The 25,227-nt window shown below is 47.0% G+C and overlaps 1 protein-coding gene across 1 annotated transcript in view; it reads left to right on the top strand.

The window, feature by feature from the left end:
- The window catches only part of LOC141230049 (uncharacterized), a 51,030-nt gene extending 43,177 nt beyond the window's left edge, over positions 1-7,853 (top strand). Inside the window, exon 7 of the mRNA XM_073667539.1 lies at positions 5,982-7,853. Coding sequence (XP_073523640.1) covers positions 5,982-7,426 — 1,445 coding nt within the window. The 3' untranslated portion in view covers positions 7,427-7,853. The remainder of the gene's footprint in view (positions 1-5,981) is intronic.
- Positions 7,854-25,227: the final 17,374 nt, after the last annotated feature.

The following is a 25,227-nucleotide window of genomic DNA, read 5'->3' as shown; positions in this document are numbered from 1 at the left end:
TCTACCAAGCTAGAAACAGCAGCCCTCAGCCGCCCCAGATTTGGCACATCCTATTTGTGCGCCAAATCTGCCGCTTAGCCTCGCTCTTCCACGCTGCCCTGGTGCTGTGGCAGGGGGTAATAGTGGTGGGGTTCATGTCTGCGCCAGCTGCCATGAAGCCCAGGTTAGTAATGATGGGCGTCTATAAGACACCCCCATTACTAACCTACAAAGTGTTAAAAAGAAAAAACACACACTACACCCAGAAAAAAATAATTTATTTGAAATAAAACACACAATTTTATTTAATTCTTAGTTTACTAAAAAAAAAAAAATAGTTACCTGTCCACCTTCCTGCGCTGATCTCCCATGCATAGCTGTCACATCTGGAGATGTGACAGCCGTCATTGCTGCTGTAAGCTCACACTGCCGGGAACACGTCCGCTCCCGGCAGCGTGAGCCCCTGACTGAGGTCACCGGAGTGCATTCAGTCAGTGATGCTCCGGTGACCTCCTTTACGGCCCTGCTGTACCGTGGGAATTTCTCACGGTCAGCGGGGACGTAAAGGAGCTCACCAAAGCAGTGCTGCCTGAACTCCGGCGAACCAGCTTATACAATGACGGGGCTGCTTTATGGCCCCGTCATTGTAGCGGAGGCTGCGGTTTAGAGCGGTCACATTTTATGTGGCTGCTCTAAACTGGAGATCATCGTGGGACACTCGATTTGGACTACTACGGAGGGGTAAGGATAAAATTGTGGTTTATTCTTTTATATTTTATTACAGGTGATCGATGGCTTCGGGGAATTAGGTGTCTAGGTGAGTATAGGTGTATTTTTTTATTTTTTACTTTATTTTATGTGGCGATCGGCAGGGACAGGTAATGTATAAACTAATTTATTTTAGGTAACCACTGGCCACCAATGAAATGTATTTAAAATTTATTGGGGACCAAAAACAAGCAAAAAAATATGGGGGCCTAAAAAAATAAAACATGTATAGGGCCAAAAATATAAACCTATGGGGGCCAAAATAACATATGGGGCAGTTTAAAGGACACAGTAGGGCAATTTAAATAGCAGGATCAGGCTGATGGGAACTACTGCTCCCATCAAGCTGATCCTGCTGGCACGAGTGGACGGGAGACAGACATAGGCCGATGGGAGTAATAGTGTCACATCGACCTATGTATGCCTGCACGCAGACACCCGCAGACATTGCGCAGACACCGCGCACACACCAATCATACATCATACCACATACATCAGGGAGCGAGGAACGCAGCACAGAACGGGAAAGCCGGCGGTATAGTCTTTTCACTGCCGGCTTCCCCGCCCGGGTCCTTCACTCCCCGCTCCTTGGTGCTGCGCTCCCCGCCCGGTCCTAACTTAGGATCGGGATGGGAGGCTGCGGGGAAGCAGTATGGGGCTGTGTGATTGTTTAAAAGCCGGCGGCTTTTTACCGCCCGCCGGCTTTTAAACAATCAGGAGAATTCTCCCACGCTGGGATGGCATTCTGATGACAGGCTGGATCGCAGCTGAGCGCTGCCATCCAGCTTGTCATCCTGCAGAGTGCAGGCATTATGGGAACTTCCGATTCCGGTATCCGATATTCTAAAAGTATCGGAACTCCGATACCGCGAATATCGGTCGATACCCGATATTTCAGTATCGGAATGCTCAACACTATTCAGGAATGATCGTATTTACACTATTCCCCTATAATAGCATTAATTCTGCAACTTTATAATCCAACCATGTAGATTGTTAGATGAAAATAGTTCAAATGAAAAATTTATTAGTTTTCAAGCAAAGAAACTACGTAAACTGAGTGATAACCATCACCTCTGATACACTTTTTTTTTTCAAAGCAACTCATTCTGAAAGAGATCTAGATCTCTTATGGTATTGGTCAAATCTCAGATGGTCTTAAGCTAAGGTATTAGCATCCCGTCCCGTTAAACATGTACCTTAAGTACGTATCATCCTGTGCTTGAGTAATAATCAGAACAGTCTTACCTCAGTGTGAAGGCATTCGTCTTAACTAGCAAAGATGCTTCTCCTTCACCACAGGAGTCTCACCGATACAAGGACATTTTAACTCATCCACTAATTCCTCCTTTTATAGGTTTATTGCAGCGCTGCCGTCTTATCACTCCAAGAGCGCACTGACTGGATATTTAACCAACTCGCCACTTAGTTGAGTCTACCAGTTTATGACTTTAATCGCAAGAATACATAGTGTAATATGGTTCCATTGACTTAATTTCCAATTTGTCCATCTGCACTTCTAACTGGGAGGATACACTGGTCTTGAAATAATTTTACCAGATCCTGCATAATCATGTCTGTCGGGCAACTCCATTAGGAAGATGGACTGGGATATTTACTGGTTCGTCAGTCCCATACCAGCGAGTCCAACTCATACCTCCCTTAGTAGGGCAGGCCGTTAGTGCTGCCCGACTCAGTACAATCAAGTTTATCTTTCCATTCCGAATCAGGAGGGTAGATTGAGGCAATTTTTGGATTATCAACCATAGTTACCAGTGAGTCCAGCTCGCACTTCCCTTAGGAAGGCTGATCGGTATAGTGCTGCCTTACTTGGCACAATCAAGTTTATCTTACCATTCCATACCAGGAGGGTAGATTGGGGCAATTGGTAGTCTATCAACCAACTCATACCTCCCTTAGGAGGTCAGACAGGTATAGTGCTGCCCTCTTGGCACAATCAAGTTTCTTATCACTGTAAGCCAGAAGGGTAGATTGGGGCAAATGTTGGATTTTCAGCCCCCCACCGGTGACTACAACTCGCAGCTCCTCCTACCATTTCCTATCAGGGGGATATGGGGAATAGAGAGTTTAATCACTTGAGGTCCAAAAGGTCATTCGAAGTGGTTTCTTTTAAGCTTAGCGTAGCCATGTTCCTCTTGCACCTTCAACCAGGAGGGGATGGGGGGAACTGAGCTGCTGATGTTTATCAGCCAGTTCATCTAAAGAGATGGAGGCCTCTCATATGATGAGAGGTTGAAAAAGTTGAGCTTGTTTAGCTTAGAAAAATAACTCCTCAGAGGGGGATCTCATTTACATCTATAAATATATGTGTGGTCAGTACAAAGGACTAGCACATGACTTATTCCCTCCAAAGACCATACTAAGGACCAGGGGCACTCATTACGGGTGGAAGAAAGGCGATTCCAGCACCTAAAATATGAAAGGGTCCTTTACTGTCAGACTGTGGAATGCCAACCACAAGAGGTAGTAAGGGCAGACACTAACAGCTTTCAAAAAAGAAAAGGCTGGATGATTTCCTCGATACACATAACATTGTGGGTTACAGTTAAATTAGATAAAATATTACACCTATAGTAGTACATTTGATCCAGGGTTCTAGGACTGATCGCCTTTTCTTGGGGTCAAGAGGGAATTTTTTTTTTTCCCCTTGATGCTAATTGCTGAATGTGTCCTGGGTTTTGCCTTCTTCTGGATCAACAGTTTTTAGGTATAGGGATTTTAGTAAAACCATTATTACAAATACAAAAAAATAAAACTAATTAAAAATTATAAACTGGTTCATTATAATTGTAATAGTGAAGTTATAATAAAAAAGGTAATAATACATTTGTGAGGCCTAGTTCCAGTAAGTTAGTGTCAGAGTACAATTGGGGGAGAAAGGTTGAACTTGATGGACCTAGGTCTTTATTCAATCTATGTTACGTTACTAATGATCCCAGATTGTGAAGATAAACTGAACTTAAATTGGTATTATTCTTTTAGCGCCCCCATTCACACCTTTACCAAGAAGACCACTGGGACATAGATGTTAAATGCAGACTAGTTCAATATTCTATCCAAGTATGAGGGATTGACTGGACCTGTTACTCAGCAGCTATCCTTTGGACTGTATTTAATAGAATCAACCCAGACCGAGGGCATCGTCCAGAGACCTTCCTTACCAATATTAGTAATATTGCTAGTAAAGGATAGTGAAGTTTTGAGACTTTAGTGAAACAGATCTACAAGCCCCAAGTTGTCTGGCTAACCAGGCAACCCCCCGTGAGGCAGACATCTGAGGAAAATCCTAGACCTAACATGGCAGATTTTTCCGCAACTATGAAGCGGTCTGAAAAAACCTTCAGACAGGCCAACGTGAGTCATAAACCTACACCTGAATTGGCATGAGGCCTAGCCGAGAGGCTCAATACGCAAGCCATGAGGACTAGCCGTGAGGCTCATTACTCAAGCCATGAGGCCTAGCCGTGGGGTTCAATATGCAAGCCATGAGGCATAGCCGTGAGACTCAATATGCAAGCCATGAGGCTCAATACGCAAGCCATGAGGCCTAGCCGTGAGGCTCAATACGCAAGCCATGAGGCCTAGCCGTGAGGCCCAATACGCAAGCCATGAGGCCTAGCTGTGATGCTCAATACGCAAGCCATGAGGCCTAACCATGAGGCTCAATGCGCAAGCCATGAGGCCTAGCCGTGAGGCTCAATACGCAAGCCATGAGACCTAGCCATGAGGCTCAATACGCAAGCCATGAGGCCTACCCGTGAGGCTCAATACGCAAGCCATGAGTCCTAGCCGTGAGGCTCAATGCACAAGCCATGAGGCCTAGCCGTGAGGCTCAATACACAAGCCATGAGGCCTAGCTGTGAGGCTTTATACACAAGCCATGAGGCCTAACCATGAGGCTCAATACACAAACCATGAGTCCTAGCCGTGAGGCTCAATGCACAAGCCATGAGGCCTAGCCATGAGGCCTAGCCGTGAGGCTCAATACACAAGCCATGAGGCCTAGCTGTGAGACTTTATACACAAGCCATGAGGCCTAACCATGAGGCTCAATACACAAGCCATGAGGCCTAGGCCAAACAAACGTAGGTAGGTACGGAATCATTAAATTTAGATTCTTCCAGGCTGATGTTATCATTTCAGCGCCCAACTGGGCCCCTGCTCATTGCCACTCACATGAGGTAGCTATAGAACTTAGCATGGTGTTCCATGATTCACTGGTGTTCCATGATTTATGGCTGCTCCAGCCGTGAGCTCCAGGCTTCTACATCCTTGAGGACAGGAAACACATTGAAGGAGGAAGTGGGAGTTGCCTTTTTATTTTGTGCCCAGGGCTTCCTGTCCGGTAATAGGGGTGGATCCTACTCTCTCGTATGGTGCTCTCATGGGGGAAGGGAAAAAGGTGGCTCCTGGTGACAGAAGCAGATGTCACAGTAGGAGAACCCACCATTTGCAGAAGCCCTTATATGACACAATGGCAGAAAACCAGAGCAGGAGAAATCCCCATAAAGTGACTCCATTTTGGAAATTATATTCCTCAGTGAATTAATCTATAGGAGAAGTGACTATTTTGACTCCACAGGCACTTTCTGGAAATTAGCACGCAGTGGATGTTGGAGAGTGAAAATTACAAATATATAATTTCATTACCCAACACATAGTGCCCAGATTGTGCTCCAGGAGACACACACCGTAAATTAAGTGGGTTCTTCTCACTATAGTAATGCCAAATACATGGATGCTAAATGTGGTTTGGGCGCACTGCAAGGCTCAGAAGCGAGGGGGAGGTTTGACTTTGAGAGATAAGATATTGCTGGATTGGTTTATGGAAGCCATGTTGCTTTTCAAGAGCCTTTGAGCCACTAATAATATGGAAACCTCTGTTTTTCAGATGATGGGCCTGAGTGGGGACTTGTTTTTTTGTGAGATTAATAGAAGTTTTTCTTGGTATTATTTTTGCCTACATAACATTGTTTGGTGGCTTTTTATTCCCTATTTGGGAGGCAGACTGAACAAACAATTGAACACCACACTTTACTGGTTCATGCTATGAGGTTTTCTATTAGACTGTGAACTGTCATTGTCTTGGTGAATAATTCAATTTTTTTTGCATAACTTGCCATTTTTACAGACAGTTTAAGTACAAATGTTCAAAAATATATAATTACAAGGATTTTTTATTAAAAAATAATAATTTGTTTTATTCTTGGCAGATGACTGTACCAGGAGATCAGAGGGACAGCTGACATCTTCAATTTTTAAATCAGTTGATCTTCAGATCCCACAGGATATAATTGAAGTGAATGCCATTTCTCCAGATATACCATCATTCATTCACAGCAAAGATCTGTCATCTGATCATTTGAAACAGGTCCTGTCTTCTGATTTATTACCAACTACTAAGGAAAATCAAAGTCACAAAATAAGCATTAAAAAACAAATTGCTCCTAAAGCAAAGAAGCCATTTTCACGTTCAGAATATAGAAATAGTTTTCCCCTCAAAAAGTCTTTTCTTAAACATGAAAAAATCCACACAGCAGAGAATAGATTTTCTTGCTCCAAGTGTGGGAGATGTTTTAATCAGAAATCAGATTTTGTTAGGCACCAGAGAACTCACACAGGGGAGAAGCCATTTTCCTGTTCAGAATGTGGGAAATGTTTTACAAAGAAATCAAATCTTATCAAACATCAGAGAACTCACACAGGGGAGAAGCCATTTTCATGTTCAGAATGTGGAAACTGCTTTACAGTGAAATCAAGTCTTATTGCACATCAGAGAACCCACACAGGGGAGAAGCCATTTTCATGTTCAGAATGTGGAAACTGCTTTACAGTGAAATCAAGTCTTATTGCACATCAGAGAACTCACACAGGGGAGAAGCCGTTTTCATGTTCAGAATGTGGGAAATGTTTTATAAAGAAATCAAATCTTATTGCACATCAGAAAATTCACACAGGGGAGAAGCCATTTTCATGTTCAGAATGCGGGAAATGTTTTGCAAATCGATCAAATCTTATCAGCCATCAGAGAACTCACTTAGGGGAGAAGCCATTTTCATGTTCCGAATGTGGGAACTGCTTTAAAGAGAAATCAAAGCTTATTACACATCAGAGAATTCACACAGGGTTGAAGCCATTTTCATGTTCAGAATGTGGGAAATGTTTTATAAAGAAATCAAATCTTATTACACATCAGAGAATTCACACAGGAGAGAAGCCATTTTCGTGTTCAGAATGTGGGAAATGTTTTGTACAGGAATCAAATCTTATTAGACATCAGAGAATTCACACAGGGGAGAAGCCTTTTTCATGTTCAGAATGTGGGAACTTTTTTACATTGCAATCAACGCTTATCGAACATCAGAGAACTCACACAGGGGAGAAGCCATTTTCTTGTTCAGAATGTGGGAAATATTTTGCAAAGAAATCGAATCTTATCAAACATCAGAGAACTCACACAGGGGAGAAGCCATTTTCATGTTCAGAATGTGGGAAATATTTTGCAAAGAAATCAAATCTTATCAAACATCAGAGAACTCACCCAGGGGAGAAGCATTTTTCATGTTCAAAATGTGGGAAATGTTTTAACCAGAAAGCGCATCTTGATAGCCGCCGGAGAACCCACACAGAGGAGAATGCCGCAGCTAAACCCAACTAGTCTCTGTACAGACTAGAAAGGCCCTAGTTGCACAACTAAAAACGCCATGGACCTAACTCTCTATTAGGCCATTGAGGAGTTTCTCGTACCTCCGGAGGAACCAGAGGGGAGGCCGCAACACACTGTCAACCAGGGGAAAGGAAAGTATGAAATAAAATATGAAAACCCTGAGTGAGAAACTAAAATACATTCATATAGGGCAAAGTAGGCAAGCTAAGGAGAACCAAAAATAAAAGGAACAAGTATAATCTCCCAGAAGCCTAACATTGTTAGAATTAAAAGGTACTGGGAGGTAAAGCAAACTGACCGGGAGGATAGTTTCACCTTTGTGGTGAAACTTACAAAAATCATCCTCACCAACTGTAAATGTAAACCTGTCCATTTATAATGACCACGGACAAGATAAAGATTCCCAACTCACATCAGGACCACAAGATCCCAGGTACTTTCAGCTGCATCACATCTAATGTAGTGTACTTAATTATATGTGTAGCACCCTGAGGATTCGGCTGCTACAGGGGTATTGCACCTCAAGCCAGAGGTGTGGTATTCCACTCCCGGGTAAGGATGGAGTGTGGAACTGAGCTCAGTAGGCTGCATGCACTACATACATCCCATTTCCGGGGGACAGATCGACGGTACTCCCACTTAATATATGTGCAGGTACGACAGTGTCTGTCCCTGGCTGGAGTGGGAGGGGGGTGGAACATCCCAGTAGTGTAGGGGCAGATAGGGGGAGCAGTCTGGGTAGTGCTAGGAGCTCATTGGGTGCTGGTCACCTGAGCTCACACATAGAGGGAGTATATAAGGTGGGAACCATCTTAGATCAGGGTCAGTCTTCTGTAGAGGGACAGTCAGTCAGTCTGTCAGTCTTTTTGCAGAGTCAGAGGAAGAGAGCAGAGGAGAAGAGCAGCTCCAAGGCCAAGAGAGAGAGAGGAGAAAGAAGGACCCAGAGGGGGAGAAGAGGGAACTCCAAGATCCCAAAATTAGACCAGAGGGTGAAGAGTTGGCACAAGGGTACCGGATCCCAAGCTGGTGGAGGGCACTAATCCTCAGCCAAAGACCGGAGGTCGTGGGCAGGATCTGCCACGACCACCCACTAAATCCGCCCGGAAGGCAGACCAAGAATAGGGTCAGGGAACCCAGAGACAAGGGTTTACCAACAAGAGGCCCGAGGGAGCCGGACTTAGGTGGATCCCTGGTGGGGAAGGCCAGAGAGAAGGACAAGTCAGAAAGGGAGCTCAGGACCACGCTCCAGAATCACCTGGGGGTTGGCCGAGTCCAGAACCTGGTGGACGCAGCACGGCTCGAGCGGTCACTCAAGGCCGGAGTGACCAAACAAAAGCAGTAAGTAAAAACCCTGAACTGCACAGCCCGACTCTGAGTCTCATTACCATCCTCACTGCACCTCCACAACCACCATCCTCTGCAACTGACCCCCTGAGGCTATACCCCTCCCGTTGGGGGTTATACTATCAGAAGCTGCACACACACCATCAGCCTCAGCGGACCCTGCTGCAGCGGCGGCCGTAGTGACCGCAAATCAACGGGTGGCGTAGTCGACACTAAAGAACATCCAGCAACATCTGTAGGACTGCCACACACTGAGCTTGACACCCTGGGCACGGACCGGGTCACCGCCACTCGGAGACTACAACCCCCATCTGATCCGGCTCCGGGTATCCCCCAAACAACACTGGCCCAGGGGGCGCGTCAACTTTGGCGTAGTCGGCAGGATTACGTGCCCGCAACAACCGGGTACTGCGTGCCTGAAGAAAAGTTCACCGTTACCTTAAAAAGAAGTCTCCCGCCGGTTCCGGAGGGTCCCCGCCAACGGACCCCATCACAGGTCGTTTCCCGCCGGTTGTCCGCCATTTACAGCTTTTTCCCGCCATCCATGGAGTTTCCCGCCACTGGGAGACGATTCCCGCCATTTCCAAAGATTTCCCGCCTTGGAAGAGCGGACGCCATTATGGGCGTGCCAGAGGGTGGCAAGAGGCCACCTCCCATCGTGGGCCAGGTCGAAGAATGGCGCCAAAAGCGGAAACCGCGCCCACCAACAGAGACTGTGATGCTGGAAGTGTCCATCAGCGTAAGAGAACTGCCCCTGGAACTGAAGCTGCCCCGGGACCACCCTCAATGTGGGCGGAGACAGAACAAGAGAGCAAAGATGGGTGTCGCCTGGAGCAGTCTGGAGAGAGCGCACCCGGAGACAAGAAGTCTGGAGAGGAGTCCAGAGAAAGCCTACCCGGAGATGGAGGGAGAGTCAGGCAGCACCGACCCAGTGGTCAGGAGCCTGCTACATGCCACAACCCCACTAGGCCTAGTGGAGGTCCTGGCACAGCTCCCCCGAGACCGGGAGTGTGCACAGACTGCGCTGGAGAGCCTCGCACGGAGGATGGCCCGGGTACAGCGAGAGACGTTGGCGGAGTGGAGCCGAGAGATGGCCCAGCAGACCGAAACCCGACGGCGGAGCACGCCACCCGAGACGAGGAGACAGACCGCCTCTGAAGATGGTGCAGGAGGACTGAAGGCCGGAGACGGCGCCGAGAAGGGAGCTGAACGGACGGAGGCAGGTAAAGGGGACGTCTCTACCCCGAGCCGGGAAACCGCGTGCCTGCCCCAGCTCCCCGTCGCAGAGCCCGAAGTTCCCCCTGCCGTGCCCGTCGCTGCATCGTCACCGCCGCCGACTAGGCCTCAACCGGAAACCGCGGCCGCGACCCCTGTGACGTCACATGCCTCGACCTCGAGCGTGGCCAAGCAGGAAATACCATCAGCCTGGTCGCAAGGCCTAGTACCCCCGGGCGCCGCAATTCCAACAGCGCCCCCTACCTCCGCGGAGCCACCGGCCTGGTCGCAGGGCCGAGTAACCCAGGGCGCCGCCGTTCTTACGGTGCCCTTTGCCTTTAGGGTGCCCCAAGCCTGGTCGCAAGGCCTGGTCAACCCGGGCGCCGCTACCATCAACGCGCCCTCAACATCTAGAGTTCCGCACCTGGGTGAAAATCTATTTGCCCAGCATACGTGCCCGGATGGGCAGCCCTTTGTATGGCCCCAGGAGTACATTCAGCTGGAACTCCAGAGAGCAAGGCCCATGTGCGAGCCCCTGATTCCGGCTCCGAAGCCTGTAAAGAGGACCTCACCCACGCTGGAGGAGGCACAGTTTGAGTGGGACCCCACCGGAGAAGACCTCATGGGGTTCACTCAGGAGACTCGGGCGGCCGCAGCGGAGCGTGCAGAGTGCTGCCGCCAGCAGCTCGAGGTCTTCGAGAAGGAGCGGAGAGAGAGGCGGGTCCGGGAACAGCAAGCACAGATAAGGAGCGCGGAGCAGAAGAGCCGGACCAGGAGGAATCCCCGTGCAGCTCATGGTCCCCCTTCCACCGGGACTGTGATAAAATTCAACATTCAGCATGGGTGGGGCTTCATTAGAGACCATCATACCCCCGGCGACGTCTTTGTGACCCGCAGAGACGTAGAAAGCCATCTGCCGGAGGGACACAGAGGTCGTGACCTGTATGTAGGGGACGAGGTCACCTTCACCCGGCACAAGTGTGCCAAAGGACCCTACGCCCTCCATGTGCATCGCCTGACGGAGGAGGAGCTGCGGTGTGAGGAGGAGCAAGAGGACCCGGACGGGTCTGAAACTGAAACCAACCAACAAGAAAGAGCAGGAGGACGCCGTCGTTGAAGTACGGTAGAGAGAGACTGTATAAAGTTGCCCGTCGGGGTACCAAGAACTGTTACTTATTTAAAATATGTTCCCCGTTGGGACAAAGTGTGAACTGATGCCCGTGTGTCCCTAGTTTCTAATACCTGGCCGAGGACTGGGAGCGGCCATATCCCCTTTGTATATAGTTGCGCTTCCTAAAGCGCCCCCTACTGGTTTTATGGGAAAACCATTTTTCTTCAAGAGACTGTCGCACTTTACCCGGTCACAAGTTGCACCGTGACCGGAGGAACCAGAGACAGGAATGTTTACAAGAATGTTATTTATGAAAACGTTTTATTGCTGATATATATATGATGTTTTATATGTTTATATGTTGATGTTTATGAAAAATAATTGTATGTTTTGGATGTTTTTATCTTTAACAGCCCGAGGACGTGCTGTGATTTACCAGGGGGGAATGTAGCACCCTGAGGATTCGGCTGCTACAGGGGTATTGCACCTCAAGCCAGAGGTGTGGTATTCCACTCCCGGGTAAGGATGGAGTGTGGAACTGAGCTCAGTAGGCTGCATGCACTACATACATCCCATTTCCGGGGGACAGATCGACGGTACTCCCACTTAATATATGTGCAGGTACGACAGTGTCTGTCCCTGGCTGGAGTGGGAGGGGGGTGGAACATCCCAGTAGTGTAGGGGCAGATAGGGGGAGCAGTCTGGGTAGTGCTAGGAGCTCATTGGGTGCTGGTCACCTGAGCTCACACATAGAGGGAGTATATAAGGTGGGAACCATCTTAGATCAGGGTCAGTCTTCTGTAGAGGGACAGTCAGTCAGTCTGTCAGTCTTTTTGCAGAGTCAGAGGAAGAGAGCAGAGGAGAAGAGCAGCTCCAAGGCCAAGAGAGAGAGAGGAGAAAGAAGGACCCAGAGGGGGAGAAGAGGGAACTCCAAGATCCCAAAATTAGACCAGAGGGTGAAGAGTTGGCACAAGGGTACCGGATCCCAAGCTGGTGGAGGGCACTAATCCTCAGCCAGAGACCGGAGGTCGTGGGCAGGATCTGCCACGACCACCCACTAAATCCACCCGGAAGGCAGACCAAGAATAGGGTCAGGGAACCCAGAGACAAGGGTTTACCAACAAGAGGCCCGAGGGAGCCGGACTTAGGTGGATCCCTGGTGGGGAAGGCCAGAGAGAAGGACAAGTCAGAAAGGGAGCTCAGGACCACGCTCCAGAATCACCTGGGGGTTGGCCGAGTCCAGAACCTGGTGGACGCAGCACGGCTCGGGCGGTCACTCAAGGCCGGAGTGACCAAACAAAAGCAGTAAGTAAAAACCCTGAACTGCACAGCCCGACTCTGAGTCTCATTACCATCCTCACTGCACCTCCACAACCACCATCCTCTGCAACTGACCCCCTGAGGCTATACCCCTCCCGTTGGGGGTTATACTATCAGAAGCTGCACACACACCATCAGCCTCAGCGGACCCTGCTGCAGCGGCGGCCGTAGTGACCGCAAATCAACGGGTGGCGTAGTCGACACTAAAGAACATCCAGCAACATCTGTAGGACTGCCACACACTGAGCTTGACACCCTGGGCACGGACTGGGTCACCGCCACTCGGAGACTACAACCCCCATCTGATCCGGCTCCGGGTATCCCCCAAACAACACTGGCCCAGGGGGCGCGTCATATGTACCAAATGTCCAACTGGGGGTCTGTATGTAGGGGAGATGGGGCAAAAACTTAGAACAAGGATGAATTCTCATCGCCACACAATAAAAGAAAAAAAGAATAGATCTACCTGTGGCCAAACATTTTTTATCCCTGATCACAGCATCATGGACACGAAATTACTTGTATTAAAAGGTAACTTCAAATCTCAGAGAGACAGAGTTATGACAACCTTTTACACACTCGGAGCAGGAATGAATGTGTCACTTGGATTTATGTCTTTTTACTAGTGATGAGCGAATACATTCGGCACTATTTGTTACTCGCACGAATAGTACACAATTCAGGCTATTCGACGAGTCATTAGCTATTCACCTCGGTATATTTGAGTGACCCACCCAGCATGGTTGGCGCTTTATTTGTAGCCAATGAACATGCTGGGCTTGCTTGCCAATCACAGTAATGCCGTTGCCATCTTTGTTGTGGCATTACTGTGATTGGCTGGCCTTACAGCATCGTAGGGGGATATTTAAGCCCTGCCGGCGCCATCTTGCTCATATTACATCAACGTAGTGTGAGCGTAGGGAGAGTGAAAGCAGCGTATAGGGAGTGTCTTTTAAGAGCTATTTAGAATGAAGATTAGTTCTCTGTTAGGTTGAGATAGCGCAGAGTGAGATTTAATACGAGGGAGAGGAAAAGGGCGGCAGGGTGTTAGCATTGCAAGTACATGCTGCAGATCTCTGCTAGGTTGCATTGTGTATAGTCAGAAGCATATAAACCGAAGAACATGGCGGTATAGATAAACCATAGTTCATATGTGGGCACTCCCAATAAAGTACAAGCTACAAAAAGAGTGGAGTGACTGAGCCCCAAAAAGAGTCAGGTCACCATCATAATGTTTTTTTGTGTATCCAAAATCTAAAAAGAAGGTCCCACGGACACTCCCAACAACACAACCAATAAAATAGTAGGTCATGGGTGAAAACTACAAAAAGGACAGAGACAACCATGTGACTCCACAAATATGGGTACATTAAAAGAAGTGACAATATTATCAATCCAAGTATCAATAATTCCAGTTACCAAGTAAATGGACAACGTAACTTACAATTAATTACCGTATATTCCGGCGTATAAGACGACTTTTGAAGACTGAAAAATCTTCTGTCTAGTCTGGGGTCGTCTTATACGCCGGTAATGCTTTTGAACTTTCAGAAATTGACATGCGGGGATACTCTGGGGGTGTTAATAAGCTGCCGTGGCCGTATCCCTGCCATGTGGGAGTTAATATAAGGTGGAGGGAGTTAAAATACGGCGGCGGTAGGTCCAGACAGTCAGCGCTTCTGTGCTGAAACTGACACATCGCTGCGTATTCCCAGCTCCGTACACAGCGCAGGGCTTCTGTGCCGACAGCTTTCACTTGTCACAGAAGCGCTGCGCTGTGTCCGGAGCAGGGAAGTTCGCATCGCTTCTGTGACAATATATGAAAAGCCGGCAATTCAGCAGCGGCATAAGCCGGTACCCGACAATTTAGAATAGAAAGAATAGAGAATCACACATAGATTAGATAGATAGAAACATGTCAGTCACATATATATGAAGTACAGTGACAGTATTGCTTACTGTACTTGTCATTTAGTGTAAAGGATTTATTAAAACAAATATTAGTGTTTTCATGCACCGTCTCTTTAAAAAAGCCGGCCGGCAATTCAGCATCTGTACCCGACAATTTAGAATAGAAAGAATAGAGCATCACACATAGATTAGATAGATAGAAACATGTCAGTCACATATATATGAAGTACAGTGACAGTGCTGGTTACTGTACTTGTCATCTAGTGTTAAAATAACGGATTTATTTAAAAAAAAATTGGCGTGGGGTTCCCCTTAATTTTAGTCTCTAGCGGAGGTTAAGCAGACGGCTGGGGCAGATGTTTGAAGCCTGGGAAGGGGGTAATACCCACGGAGCTTCCCAGGCTACTAATATCAGCCCCCAGCTGAATACCTAGCCTTTACTAGCTATTAAAATGGGGGATCCCAAAAAAATGACGTGGGGTCCCCCCTATTTTAATAGCTAGCAAAGGCTAGGCAGACAGCTGGAGGCTGATATTAATAGCCCAGGAAGGGTGCCATGAATATTGGCCCCCTCCCAGGCTAGAAACACCAGCCGTTAGCAGCCCCAGAAATGGCGCATCCATAGGATGCGCCAATTCTGGCACTTAGCCTCACTCTTCCACGCTGCCCTGGTGCGGTGGCAGGGGGTAATAGGGTTGGGGTTGATGTCAGCTTATAATGCCAGCTGACATCAAGCCCAGGTTAGTAATGGAGAGGCGTCTATAAGACGCCCCCATTACTAACCCCATAGTCAAAGTTAAAAGAAAACACAAACACCCAGAATAAAGTCCTTTAATTGAAATAAACACACAATTCTTTATTGTTCTAAATTAAACCATACTTACTATCACGCCCATTCCAGCTGAAGCCAACGATCTCCTGCAATAAAAGTAAAATAATAAAGCAACCTCATCCTTACCTTTCCATGGTTCCCAGGACAGCTTCAGCTCTGCTACATCGAGATGACAGGCTGCACCGCAGCAGAACGCTGCCATCCAGCCTGTCATCCCGCAGACACTGAGAAGCGCAGGCATGCTTGCGCTCCTCAGTGTCTCGCTGTGACGGCATCCAGATGAGCCGACAATGAACTCAGCTCACCTCCTGGACGTCCGTCACTGACAGCGTGGGAAACTTCTACTGCGCATGCGGGGAGCAGGAGAATTTTCCCACGCTGTCAGTGACGTGCATGAGGTGAGCCGAGTTCATTGGACATGATCTCGGCTCATCTGGATGCCGTCACAGTCAGACACTGAGGAGCGCAAGCATGCCTGCGCTTCTCAGTGTCTGCGGGATGACAGGATGGATGGCAGCGTTCTGCTGCGGTCCAGCCTGTCATGTGAATGTAGCAGAGCTGGACCGGTCCTGGGAACCATGGAAAGGTAAGGATGAGGTTGGTTTATTATTTTACTTTTATTGCAGGAGATCGTTGGCTTCAGCTGGAATGGGCGTGGCGGTAAGTATGGTTTAATTTAGAACAATAAAGAATTGTGTGTTTATTTCAATTAAAGGACTTTTTTCTGGGTGTTGTGTTTTTTTTAATTACTTTACTAGAAATTCATGGCGGTCATGTCTAATATTGGCGTGACCCCATGAATTTCAGGCTTAGGGCCAGCTGATAATACCAAGCTGGCCCTAACCCCTTTATTACCCAGTGAGCCACCGCACCAGGGCCCTGGATGAGTTGGGTACAGCGCCAGAAGATGGCGCTTCTATGAACGCGCCATTTTCTGGGGTGGCTGCGGACTGCAATTTGCAGCGGGGGGGGGGGGGCAGAAAGCTTGGGCCTCCCTGCGCTGCAGATTCCAGCCCCCAGCTGCCTAGTTGTACCTGGCTGGACACAAAAATAGGGCGAAGCCCCACGTCTTTTTTTTTTTAATTATTTCATGAAATAATTTTAAAAAAAAGGGCTTCCCTATATTGTTGTGTCCGGCCAGGTACAAATAGGCAGCTGGTGGTTGGGGGCAGCCCGTTCCTGCCTGCTGTACCTGGCTGGACACAAAAATATGGCGAAGCCCACGTCAACATTTTTGGGAAAAATTAATTACAAAATTAATAATAATTTAGGGACTGCATCTTTATTAACCCCTCAATTGTCATTTAGTGTTAAAATAAAGGATTTTTTAAAAAGAAAATTGGCGTGGGATCCACCATCATTATAGTCTCTAGCGGAGGTTAAGCAGACGGCTGGGGCAGATGTTTGAAGCCTGGGAAGGGGGTAATACCCACGGAGCTTCCCAGGCTACTAATATCAGCCCCCAGCTGAATACCTAGCCTTTACTAGCTATTAAAATGGGGGATCCCAAAAAAATGACGTGGGGTCCCCCCTATTTTAATATGTTTATGAGTGACAGTTTTCCTGCTATATACCTGCATGTCATAAGAATTTAAATTAAAAAAGGACCATGTTAAATTCAAATCTGTTTTTTTTTAATTTTTACCGGTGTTTGATATGCGTTGGAAAAGGGGTAGTCTTATACGGTGAATATATCCTAAACTCTATATTTTAACAGGAAAGTAGGGGGGTCGTCTTATACACCAGGTCGTCTTATACGCCGGAATATACGGTACATTAAATGTCCTATGTTATTCCATTCCTGGACACTTCAACATGAATAAACAACCAAAATATCCAGGTCAATATATACTAAACGTCTGGACAATGAAGAGATACCAGCTGCATATAAAAGGTATAGATTTTATTTCATCAAATTGATAAAACCAATTAACAAGACAGGGCAACAACCTCTATAAAGGAGCGACACATACATGAACTAGGATGGAAAATTAACCCCCTAAAAAGGCCAAAAAATTGAACGTCACTAGTAAACAAGAAATTAATTAATATAATGCCATATACGTATATATACAATGCACTTGTTACTAAGTGACATGAATCATACACATGATGGTAACATAACTTAATTTAAATCAATACTGAAGAGACTATCCTAATGAAAAAATACAGCCTAAAATGCCAAAGTTTAAGGTGCCAGTGCTTCAGTGACTATGATGGTCATACAGATAATAGATAGGTATGCCATGATGTAAAACAGGCCTATGAATACAGGTAAACTGCAGACTGTGATATTTCAGTTTTTCTTTTTTAATAAATTTGCAAAAATTTCTACATCTCTGTTTTTTTCAGACAAGATGGGGTGCAGAGTGGACTTTAATGAGAAAAAAATGAATTTTTTAGAATTTACCAAATGGCTGCAATGAAACAAAGAGTGAAAAATGTAAAGGGGTCTGAATACTTTCCGTACCCACTGTATATATTAGTATAAAATAACCCCTATACATTTAAAACCCACATCTAACATAGTGATACAATAATTCACATAGACGACTATATTGTCACTGTAGTCTTCTATCCCACACGTATAGGGTCATCCGCGAGGATAGACACGCAACTGCCTTGCTCGTACAGTTGAGCTGGTCCCCCAGCCACTGGAAACGGACATCCCGCACGACCCATCAACCCAGGCAAAAGCTTTCCTAAGGATGATTAAAAACAAGCACCAATACATATACAATAAAACCATAAGATATTAAAAGAAACCCCCATCTACTCATTAGCCTCAATTATAGGAAGGAACTGAACCCAAAGCTTTCATTAAGTCCAGCCGGTGCTAGGGTACCCCGTCGATAGATCCACTTACTCTCCAATTGTGATAAAATCCTCCCCAGGTCCCCTCCTCTTGCTCCCATGGTGACTTGATCAATATCTATGATGTGGAATTCTCTTGGGCTGCATTGATGGTGATGTAAAAAATGGCGTGGTAAAGTTTTGAGTGCTAGGGTCTTCCACCATTTTGGCTTTGATAATATCCCCAACATGCTCTCTTACTCAAATTTTTAATTCTTTAGTAGTAAGTCTGACATATATCTTTTTACAAGGACATTGGGCATAATAAATTACGCCCTTCGAGGTACAATTTAAATGTGCCCTTATTTCTAATGTTTTGGAGCCACCAAAATTATCAAACTTCTTTGCCTTCTTGAAATAACCACACGCCTTACAAAGTCCGCACGGGAAAAAAACATTAATCTCTTTCCTGTTATCCTGTTTATCTCTACATCTCTCCAGATCATAGTGACTGTGAACCAACAGATCTTTTAAGTTTGGACTTTGCTTCGCCACCATTGAGGGTGCTGGGGGGAGGATTTGACGGAGGATAGGATCTGTTAATAGAACTTGCCAGTGCTTCTGTAAAATTGATCTCACTTCAGGCCACTGATTGTTATATACCGAAATAAATCATACCTCCTCCGATTTGTTGTATTTTTTATTGCCATAAATTAATTGATCTCTTGGGGTTCGTGCTGCTATCCTGTAACCCCGTCTGATTAAGCTACGGCTATATTCCCTCTTCAAACCGATTAGCCAATTCTATCGCTTGTTCCTCAAATGTTTTCTCATTAGAGCATATCCTCTTGGCCCTAAGGAACTGACCTATTGGAATTCCTCTTATGGTGGAGGGTGGGTGTGCCAATTCTGCCTGTAACAACGAGTTTGTCACAGTTGGTTTCCTAAATATGTCAGTAGTAGTGTTGAGCGAACATGCTCGACACTGCTCGGTACTCGCCCGAGCATCACGCTACTCGGGATGTTCGAGCACCGAGCATTTCCGGTTTACTCGGGCGGGAGCTCGGGTCTCCGCCCTGCATGTTTGGCGCTCTTTACAGAGCCAATGAACATGCAGGGATTGCCAGCCAGTCACTGTAATGCCGCAGCCATGTTGTTTGTGGGCATTACAGTGATTGGCTGGCCGCACAGCGTCACCTCGAGTATTTAAAACCGGGCGCCGCCATCTTGGACACAGTCGCTCCGGATCAGACAGTGTAGGGACAGCGCTGCTGATTTAGGGAGAGATATATCCTGCAAAATAGTTAGTGTAGGGTCTGTAAAGGCTGCCAGATCAAACAAACAGTCCTTCTCAGGACTAATATCCATCCCAGGTATATCAGGCAGGCAGGCTGTATAGGAGACGCAGTGGTTATACCAGCAAACGCTGCATTACAGTCCTGTGTGCTGCTCCTGTTGCTGAAATTGCTGGACTTAGCTCCAGGTCCCGGGGGCCAGGAAAAATCCTTTTTTTTTTATCTAAATCCTCTTTTTTTTTTCCTCCTTCACAATGTACAAATACCCATATTATTAACCTTTTGGTGTCCCCCCCCCCCCCCCAAAAAAAAAGTGTGCCTCTGATTTTTCAGACACAAATATATCTGTTGAAAATAGTCTGGTGTAGGCCAGAGAAATTGAAGTGTGGTTTTGCAGTTCTATGGGCCATTTGTATCTAAAAAAAAACAGTTTGAGTGTGTCGCTCACTGTTCAGCAGCAAATATATATATATTTTAAAAAGCCTGGTATACACCAGTAAATTATTACTGTGGTTTTGATGTTCCACGGTAAAACATCTCTATTATCCTGTTTTTGGCATTTTTTGCTGTATAAAAATAATAATAGTGTCTCCCTGATTTTTCAGACACAAATATATCTGTTGAAAATAGTCTGGTGTAGGCCAGAGAGACAGAAGTGTGCTTTTGCTGTTCCACGGTAAAAAATCTCTATTATCCTGCTTTTTGCATTTTTTGCTGTAAAAAAAAAAAGTGTCTCCCTGATTTTTCAGACACAAATATATCTGTTGAAAATAGTCTGGTGTAGGCCCGAGAAATACAAGTGTGGTTTTGCAGTTCCACGGTACAAACCTCTGTATTATCCACTTTTGGGCCATTTGTATCTAAAAAAAAACAGTTTGAGTGTGTCGCTCACTGTTCAGCCGCAAATATATATATATATTAAAAAGCCTGGTATACACCAGTAAATTATTACTGTGGTTTTGATGTTCCACGGTAAAACATCTCTATTATCCTGTTTTTGGCATTTTTTGCTGTATAAAAATAATAATAGTGTCTCCCTGATTTTTCAGACACAAATATATCTGTTGAAAATAGTCTGGTGTAGGCCAGAGAGACAGAAGTGTGCTTTTGCTGTTCCACGGTAAAAAATCTCTATTATCCTGCTTTTTGCATTTTTTGCTGTAAAAAAAAAAAAAAAAAAGTGTCTCCCTGATTTTTCAGACACAAATATATCTGTTGAAAATAGTCTGGTGTAGGCCCGAGAAATACAAGTGTGGTTTTGCAGTTCCACGGTACAAACCTCTGTATTATCCACTTTTGGGCCATTTGTATCTAAAAAAAACAGTTTGAGTGTGTCGCTCACTGTTCAGCCGCAAATATATATATATTTTAAAAAGCCTGGTATACACCAGTAAATTATAACTGTGGTTTTGCTGTTCCACGGTAAAGAATCTCTATTATTCAGGTTTTGGTAGTTTTTTCCGTAAAGAAAAACAGTAGTGTCTCCTGACTGTTGTGACACAAAAATATATCTGTTGAAAATAGTCTTGTGTAGGCCCGACATCCCAGTGTGGTTTCGCAGTTCCACGGGTCAAATCGCTGTACTATCCAGTTTTGGGCCTTTGGTATCTAAAAAAAAAGCAGTTTGAGTGTGTCGCTCACTGTTCAGCCGCAAATATCTCTATTTAAAAAAGTGTGGTATACCCCAGTAAACAATAACTGTGGTTTTCCTCTTCCACGGTTCTAATCTACTCTTTATTACCCTTTTTACATTGATAGTGCAAGTGTAAGCTATTTTACTTCATTTACAATGGGCAAGGCGCGTGGCAAGGGACGTGGAAGTGGACGTTCTGGTGATGGTTCGTGCAGAGGACGGGGCCGTGGCCAAGGTGAAAATGTGCCACAACCAACAGCCACATCTTCTCGCTCCCACTTCTTGACCGAATTACTAGGGAAGCACAGAACAACACCAGTATTGAGAACTGATCAGTGTGAACAGGTTATTAATTGGATAGCAGACAATACTTCCAGTTACCTGGGCACCACCACCTCCGGTCTGTCTTCAACACGGTCAACTCTTAGTAGCCGTGAGTCTCGACCGCATACTCCTCCTCACCCTGATGCTCCTTCCTCCCACCATGCCGAGTGTCGTCAGACAGCAAGTGATCCCACACTTGGACACTCTGAAGAGCTGTTCACTGGTCCATTTCCATATTTGGGCCCCTCGCCTGATACGCTTGAAGTGGTGGAAGAGGAGATCCCATGTTGCGATGCCCAAATATTTGAACAGCCACGGCCACAGGAAGTCGACGTTGGCAATCTGTCACAAGAGGTGGACGATGACGAGACACAATTGCCAGGAAGTGAGGAGGAGGATCGTGGTGCGCAAGTGGAAGAGGAGGAGGTGGTGGATGATCTAGTAACTGACCCAACGTGGAAGGAGGACATGCAGAGTGAGGCCAGCAGCACACAGGGGGAGGGAGGCAGAGTACCCCAACAGGCAGGAAGAAGCAGTGTGGTGGCCGCAGACAGAAGGCAGGCAACCGTTCCCCGTAACACCAACACGAGGGACATTGCCAGTACAAGCGGTAGGTCTTCCAGAGTCTGGAATTTTTTTAAAGACTCTGCTGATAACCCCAAAAAGGCCATATGTTCCACCTGCCATGCCAGCATCAGCAGGGGTGACAAAACTACCAGCCTGACCACCACCAGCATGATCAGGCACATGGCAGCAAAGCACCCAACTTTGTGGGGCGAAACCCAGGGTCCACGACCAGTGTCAGCGGGTGTCACCACTGCTTCTTCCACTGTTGTGCGTGCAATAGAACCCCCTGTTGTGTGTGCAAGGCAATCCCCTGTCCATACTGCATGTAAAGATGCCCCCTCCTCTCAGTCTTCACTTGTTATGGCAGTTTCTCAAGAAACAGCATCAACGTCCACGTCCACGTCCCACCGCAGCGTTCAATTGTCCATATCCCAGACCTTTGAACGAAAGCGGAAATTCACAGCTAACGCCCCACAGGCCACAGTCCTAAATTCGCACATTTCACGACTGCTTGCATTGGAAATGCTGCCTTTTAGGCTGGTGGAGACGGAATCCTTCCGCAATCTTATGGCGGTGGCCGTCCCTCGGTACTCGGTCCCCAGCCGACACTATTTTGCCCGGTGTGCCATCCCCGCACTACACAAGCACGTGTCCCAAAGCATCTGCCGTGCCCTCAACAACGCAGTTACTGGGAGAGTCCACCTGACAACGGACACGTGGACAAGTGCTTGTGGCCAGGGACGGTACATCTCTCTGACGGCACACTGGGTAAACATAGTGGAAGCCGGGACCCAGTCGGACCTTGGGACGGAACACATCCTCCCCACACCGAGGATTGCGGGCCCTATGTCAGTCAGAGTTGCCCCCACAGTGTACAGCTCCTGCGCATCCTCCTCCTCCTCCTCCTCCTCCTCCTCCTCCTCATGTTCAGCCTCCATCTCAGATATCACCACATCAGTTACAAGCTGGAAGCATTGCAGTACTGCCTCCGCCAAGCGGCAACAGGCTGTGCTGAAACTCATAAGCTTAGGTGATAAACCTCACACTGCTTGTGAGTTGTGGACAGCTGTGAAAGAGCAGGCAGATCTGTGGCTGAGACCGCTGAACCTACATCCCGGCATGGTCATGTGTGACAATGGCAGTAACCTGGTGGCGGCTCTGAGTCGAGGTGAGATCGCACACGTACCATGCCTGGCTTATGTGCTTAACCTCGTGGTTCAGCGGTTTCTTAAATCGTACCCCGAGTTGCCAGATCTGCTCGTGAAAGAACGCCGCCTGTCAGCTCATTTTCGCAAGTCGGCTACAGCTGCCGCTGCCCTTGCTGTGTTCATAGAATCATGTTGCAGCAGCGTTTGCAGCTTCCGGCACACCGACTGGTGTGTGATGTCCCCACACGTTGGAACTCTATCCTCCACATGTTGCAAAGGATTTGTGAGCAGAAGAGAGCAGTTGTGGAGTACCAGCTGCAACAAGGCCGTCGATATTCAGGTCAGACTCCACACATAAGACCTCAGGAGTGGACCTGGATGTCTGACATATGTACCATCCTGACAAACTTTGAGGAGGCCACCAAGATGGTGAGTGGCGATGACGCCATCATTAGTGTCAGCATCCCACTTGTCTGTTTTTTGCAACGCTCTCTGCAGAGAATTAAAGAGGAGGCATTGCAGCCAGAGTATGATGAGATGGATCAAGAAGCCGTAGTGGGCGATTACACACAGCCCAGCCTCATCTCATCCCAACGTGCATTGGGGGACAATGAGGGAGAGGAGGAGGAGGAAGAACAGGAGCTGCTATCATGCGTTGTAGACGGTAGTACCTGTACAAGTGTCATACCGTCGGTTCAGCGTGGGTGGCCTGAGGACAGGGGGGAGGAGGAAGAGGAGGAGGAGGAGGAGAGCATGGTCAGTCGTCATCTTGGTGAGTACACGGAAATCTTGCCCGTTACCAGTCTGGCACGCATGGCTGACTTTATATTACGCTGCCTTAACCGTGACCCTCGCGTTGTCAAAATGTTGGGTGACAGTCATTACTGGTTGGTGACACTTGTAGACCCCCGCTACAAGGAGAACTTTCACTCTCTTATTCCTGAGGTGGCGAGGTCTACAAAAATGGGGCAATACCAGAAGGCCCTTGCTGCAGAACTCTTAAAAAAATTCCCATCTGAACACGCTAGCGGCAGAGGTCACAGTTCGTTGCCCAACCAAGGCGTACAGGCGAGAGAGATGCAACTCCAATCCAGCAGACGCAGGGGAACACTGTCAACGTTCTGGGACAGTTTTCTGACACCCGCCCAGCTTACAGGCCCTGAGGCGCAGGGTACTCTCACAAGGAGTGGAAAGTTTCAAAAGATGGTGAGGGAGTACCTTGCCGATCGTACCAGCGTCCTCCGTGATTCCTCTGTGCCTTTTAATTATTGGGTATCCAAGCTGGACACTTGGAATGAACTCGCTCTGTATGCCTTGGAGGTCCTGGCCTGCCCTGCCGCTAGCGTGTTATCGGAGCGTGTTTTTAGTGCCGCTGGGGGAATTATAACTGATAAGCACACTCGCCTGTCAACTGACAATGCTGATAAGCTGACCCTTATCAAAATGAACAAGGGCTGGATTGGGCCAGACTTCTCATCACCACCAAATGACAGCAGAGTAACATAAAGTCAAATCCACTGTGTTATTTCTGGAGGTGTATTCACATGCACCGCTTCACACCCACACATGGGTATCCGCTTCCTCGTTTCGGCTGTTTAATCTTCTTCTCCTTATCCTCAGCCTCCACCACCACTATACCACCAGGGTGCCAGCATTGCAAGTTCCTCCGTCCTAATTTTTGGCAGCTTTTGCTGGGAAAGCATAAGCAAATACCATGGGACACCCACTCCCCAATAATGGGACTTATGTTTGTAATATGCTGTACTGCATGGCTCTTGTAAGGGGCATTGCAAGTTGCTCCGTCCTAATTTTTGGCAGCTTTTGCTGGGAAAGCATAAGCAAATACTATGGGAGACCCACTCCCCAATAATGGGACTTATGTTTGTAATATGCTGTACTGCATGGCTCTTGTAAGGGGCATTGCAAGTTGCTCCGTCCTAATTTTTGGCAGCTTTTGCTTTCAAGGCATAAGCAAATACTATGGGACACCCACTCCCCAATAATGGGACTTATGTTTGTAATATGCTGTACTGCATGGCTCTTGTAGGGGGCATTGCAAGTTGCTCCGTCCTAATTTTTGGCAGCTTTTGCTTGGAAAGCGTAAGCAAATACCATGGGACACCCACTCCCCAATAATGGGACTTATGTTTGTAATATGCTGTACTGCATGGCTCTTGTAAGGGGCATTGCAAGTTGCTTCGTCCTAATTTTTGGCAGCTTTTGCTGGGAAAGCATAATCAAATACCATGGGACACCCACTCCCCAATAATGGGACTTATGTTTGTAATATGCTGCACTG

Source organism: Phyllobates terribilis, unplaced genomic scaffold (genome assembly GCF_046119375.1).
Source record: "Phyllobates terribilis strain yellow unplaced genomic scaffold, ASM4611937v1 Scaffold_489__1_contigs__length_1346288, whole genome shotgun sequence".
NCBI classification, from domain to species: Eukaryota; Metazoa; Chordata; class Amphibia; order Anura; family Dendrobatidae; genus Phyllobates; species Phyllobates terribilis.
The sequence above is the reverse complement of the archived record's forward strand: the minus strand, read 5'-3'. Positions and strand labels throughout refer to the sequence as shown.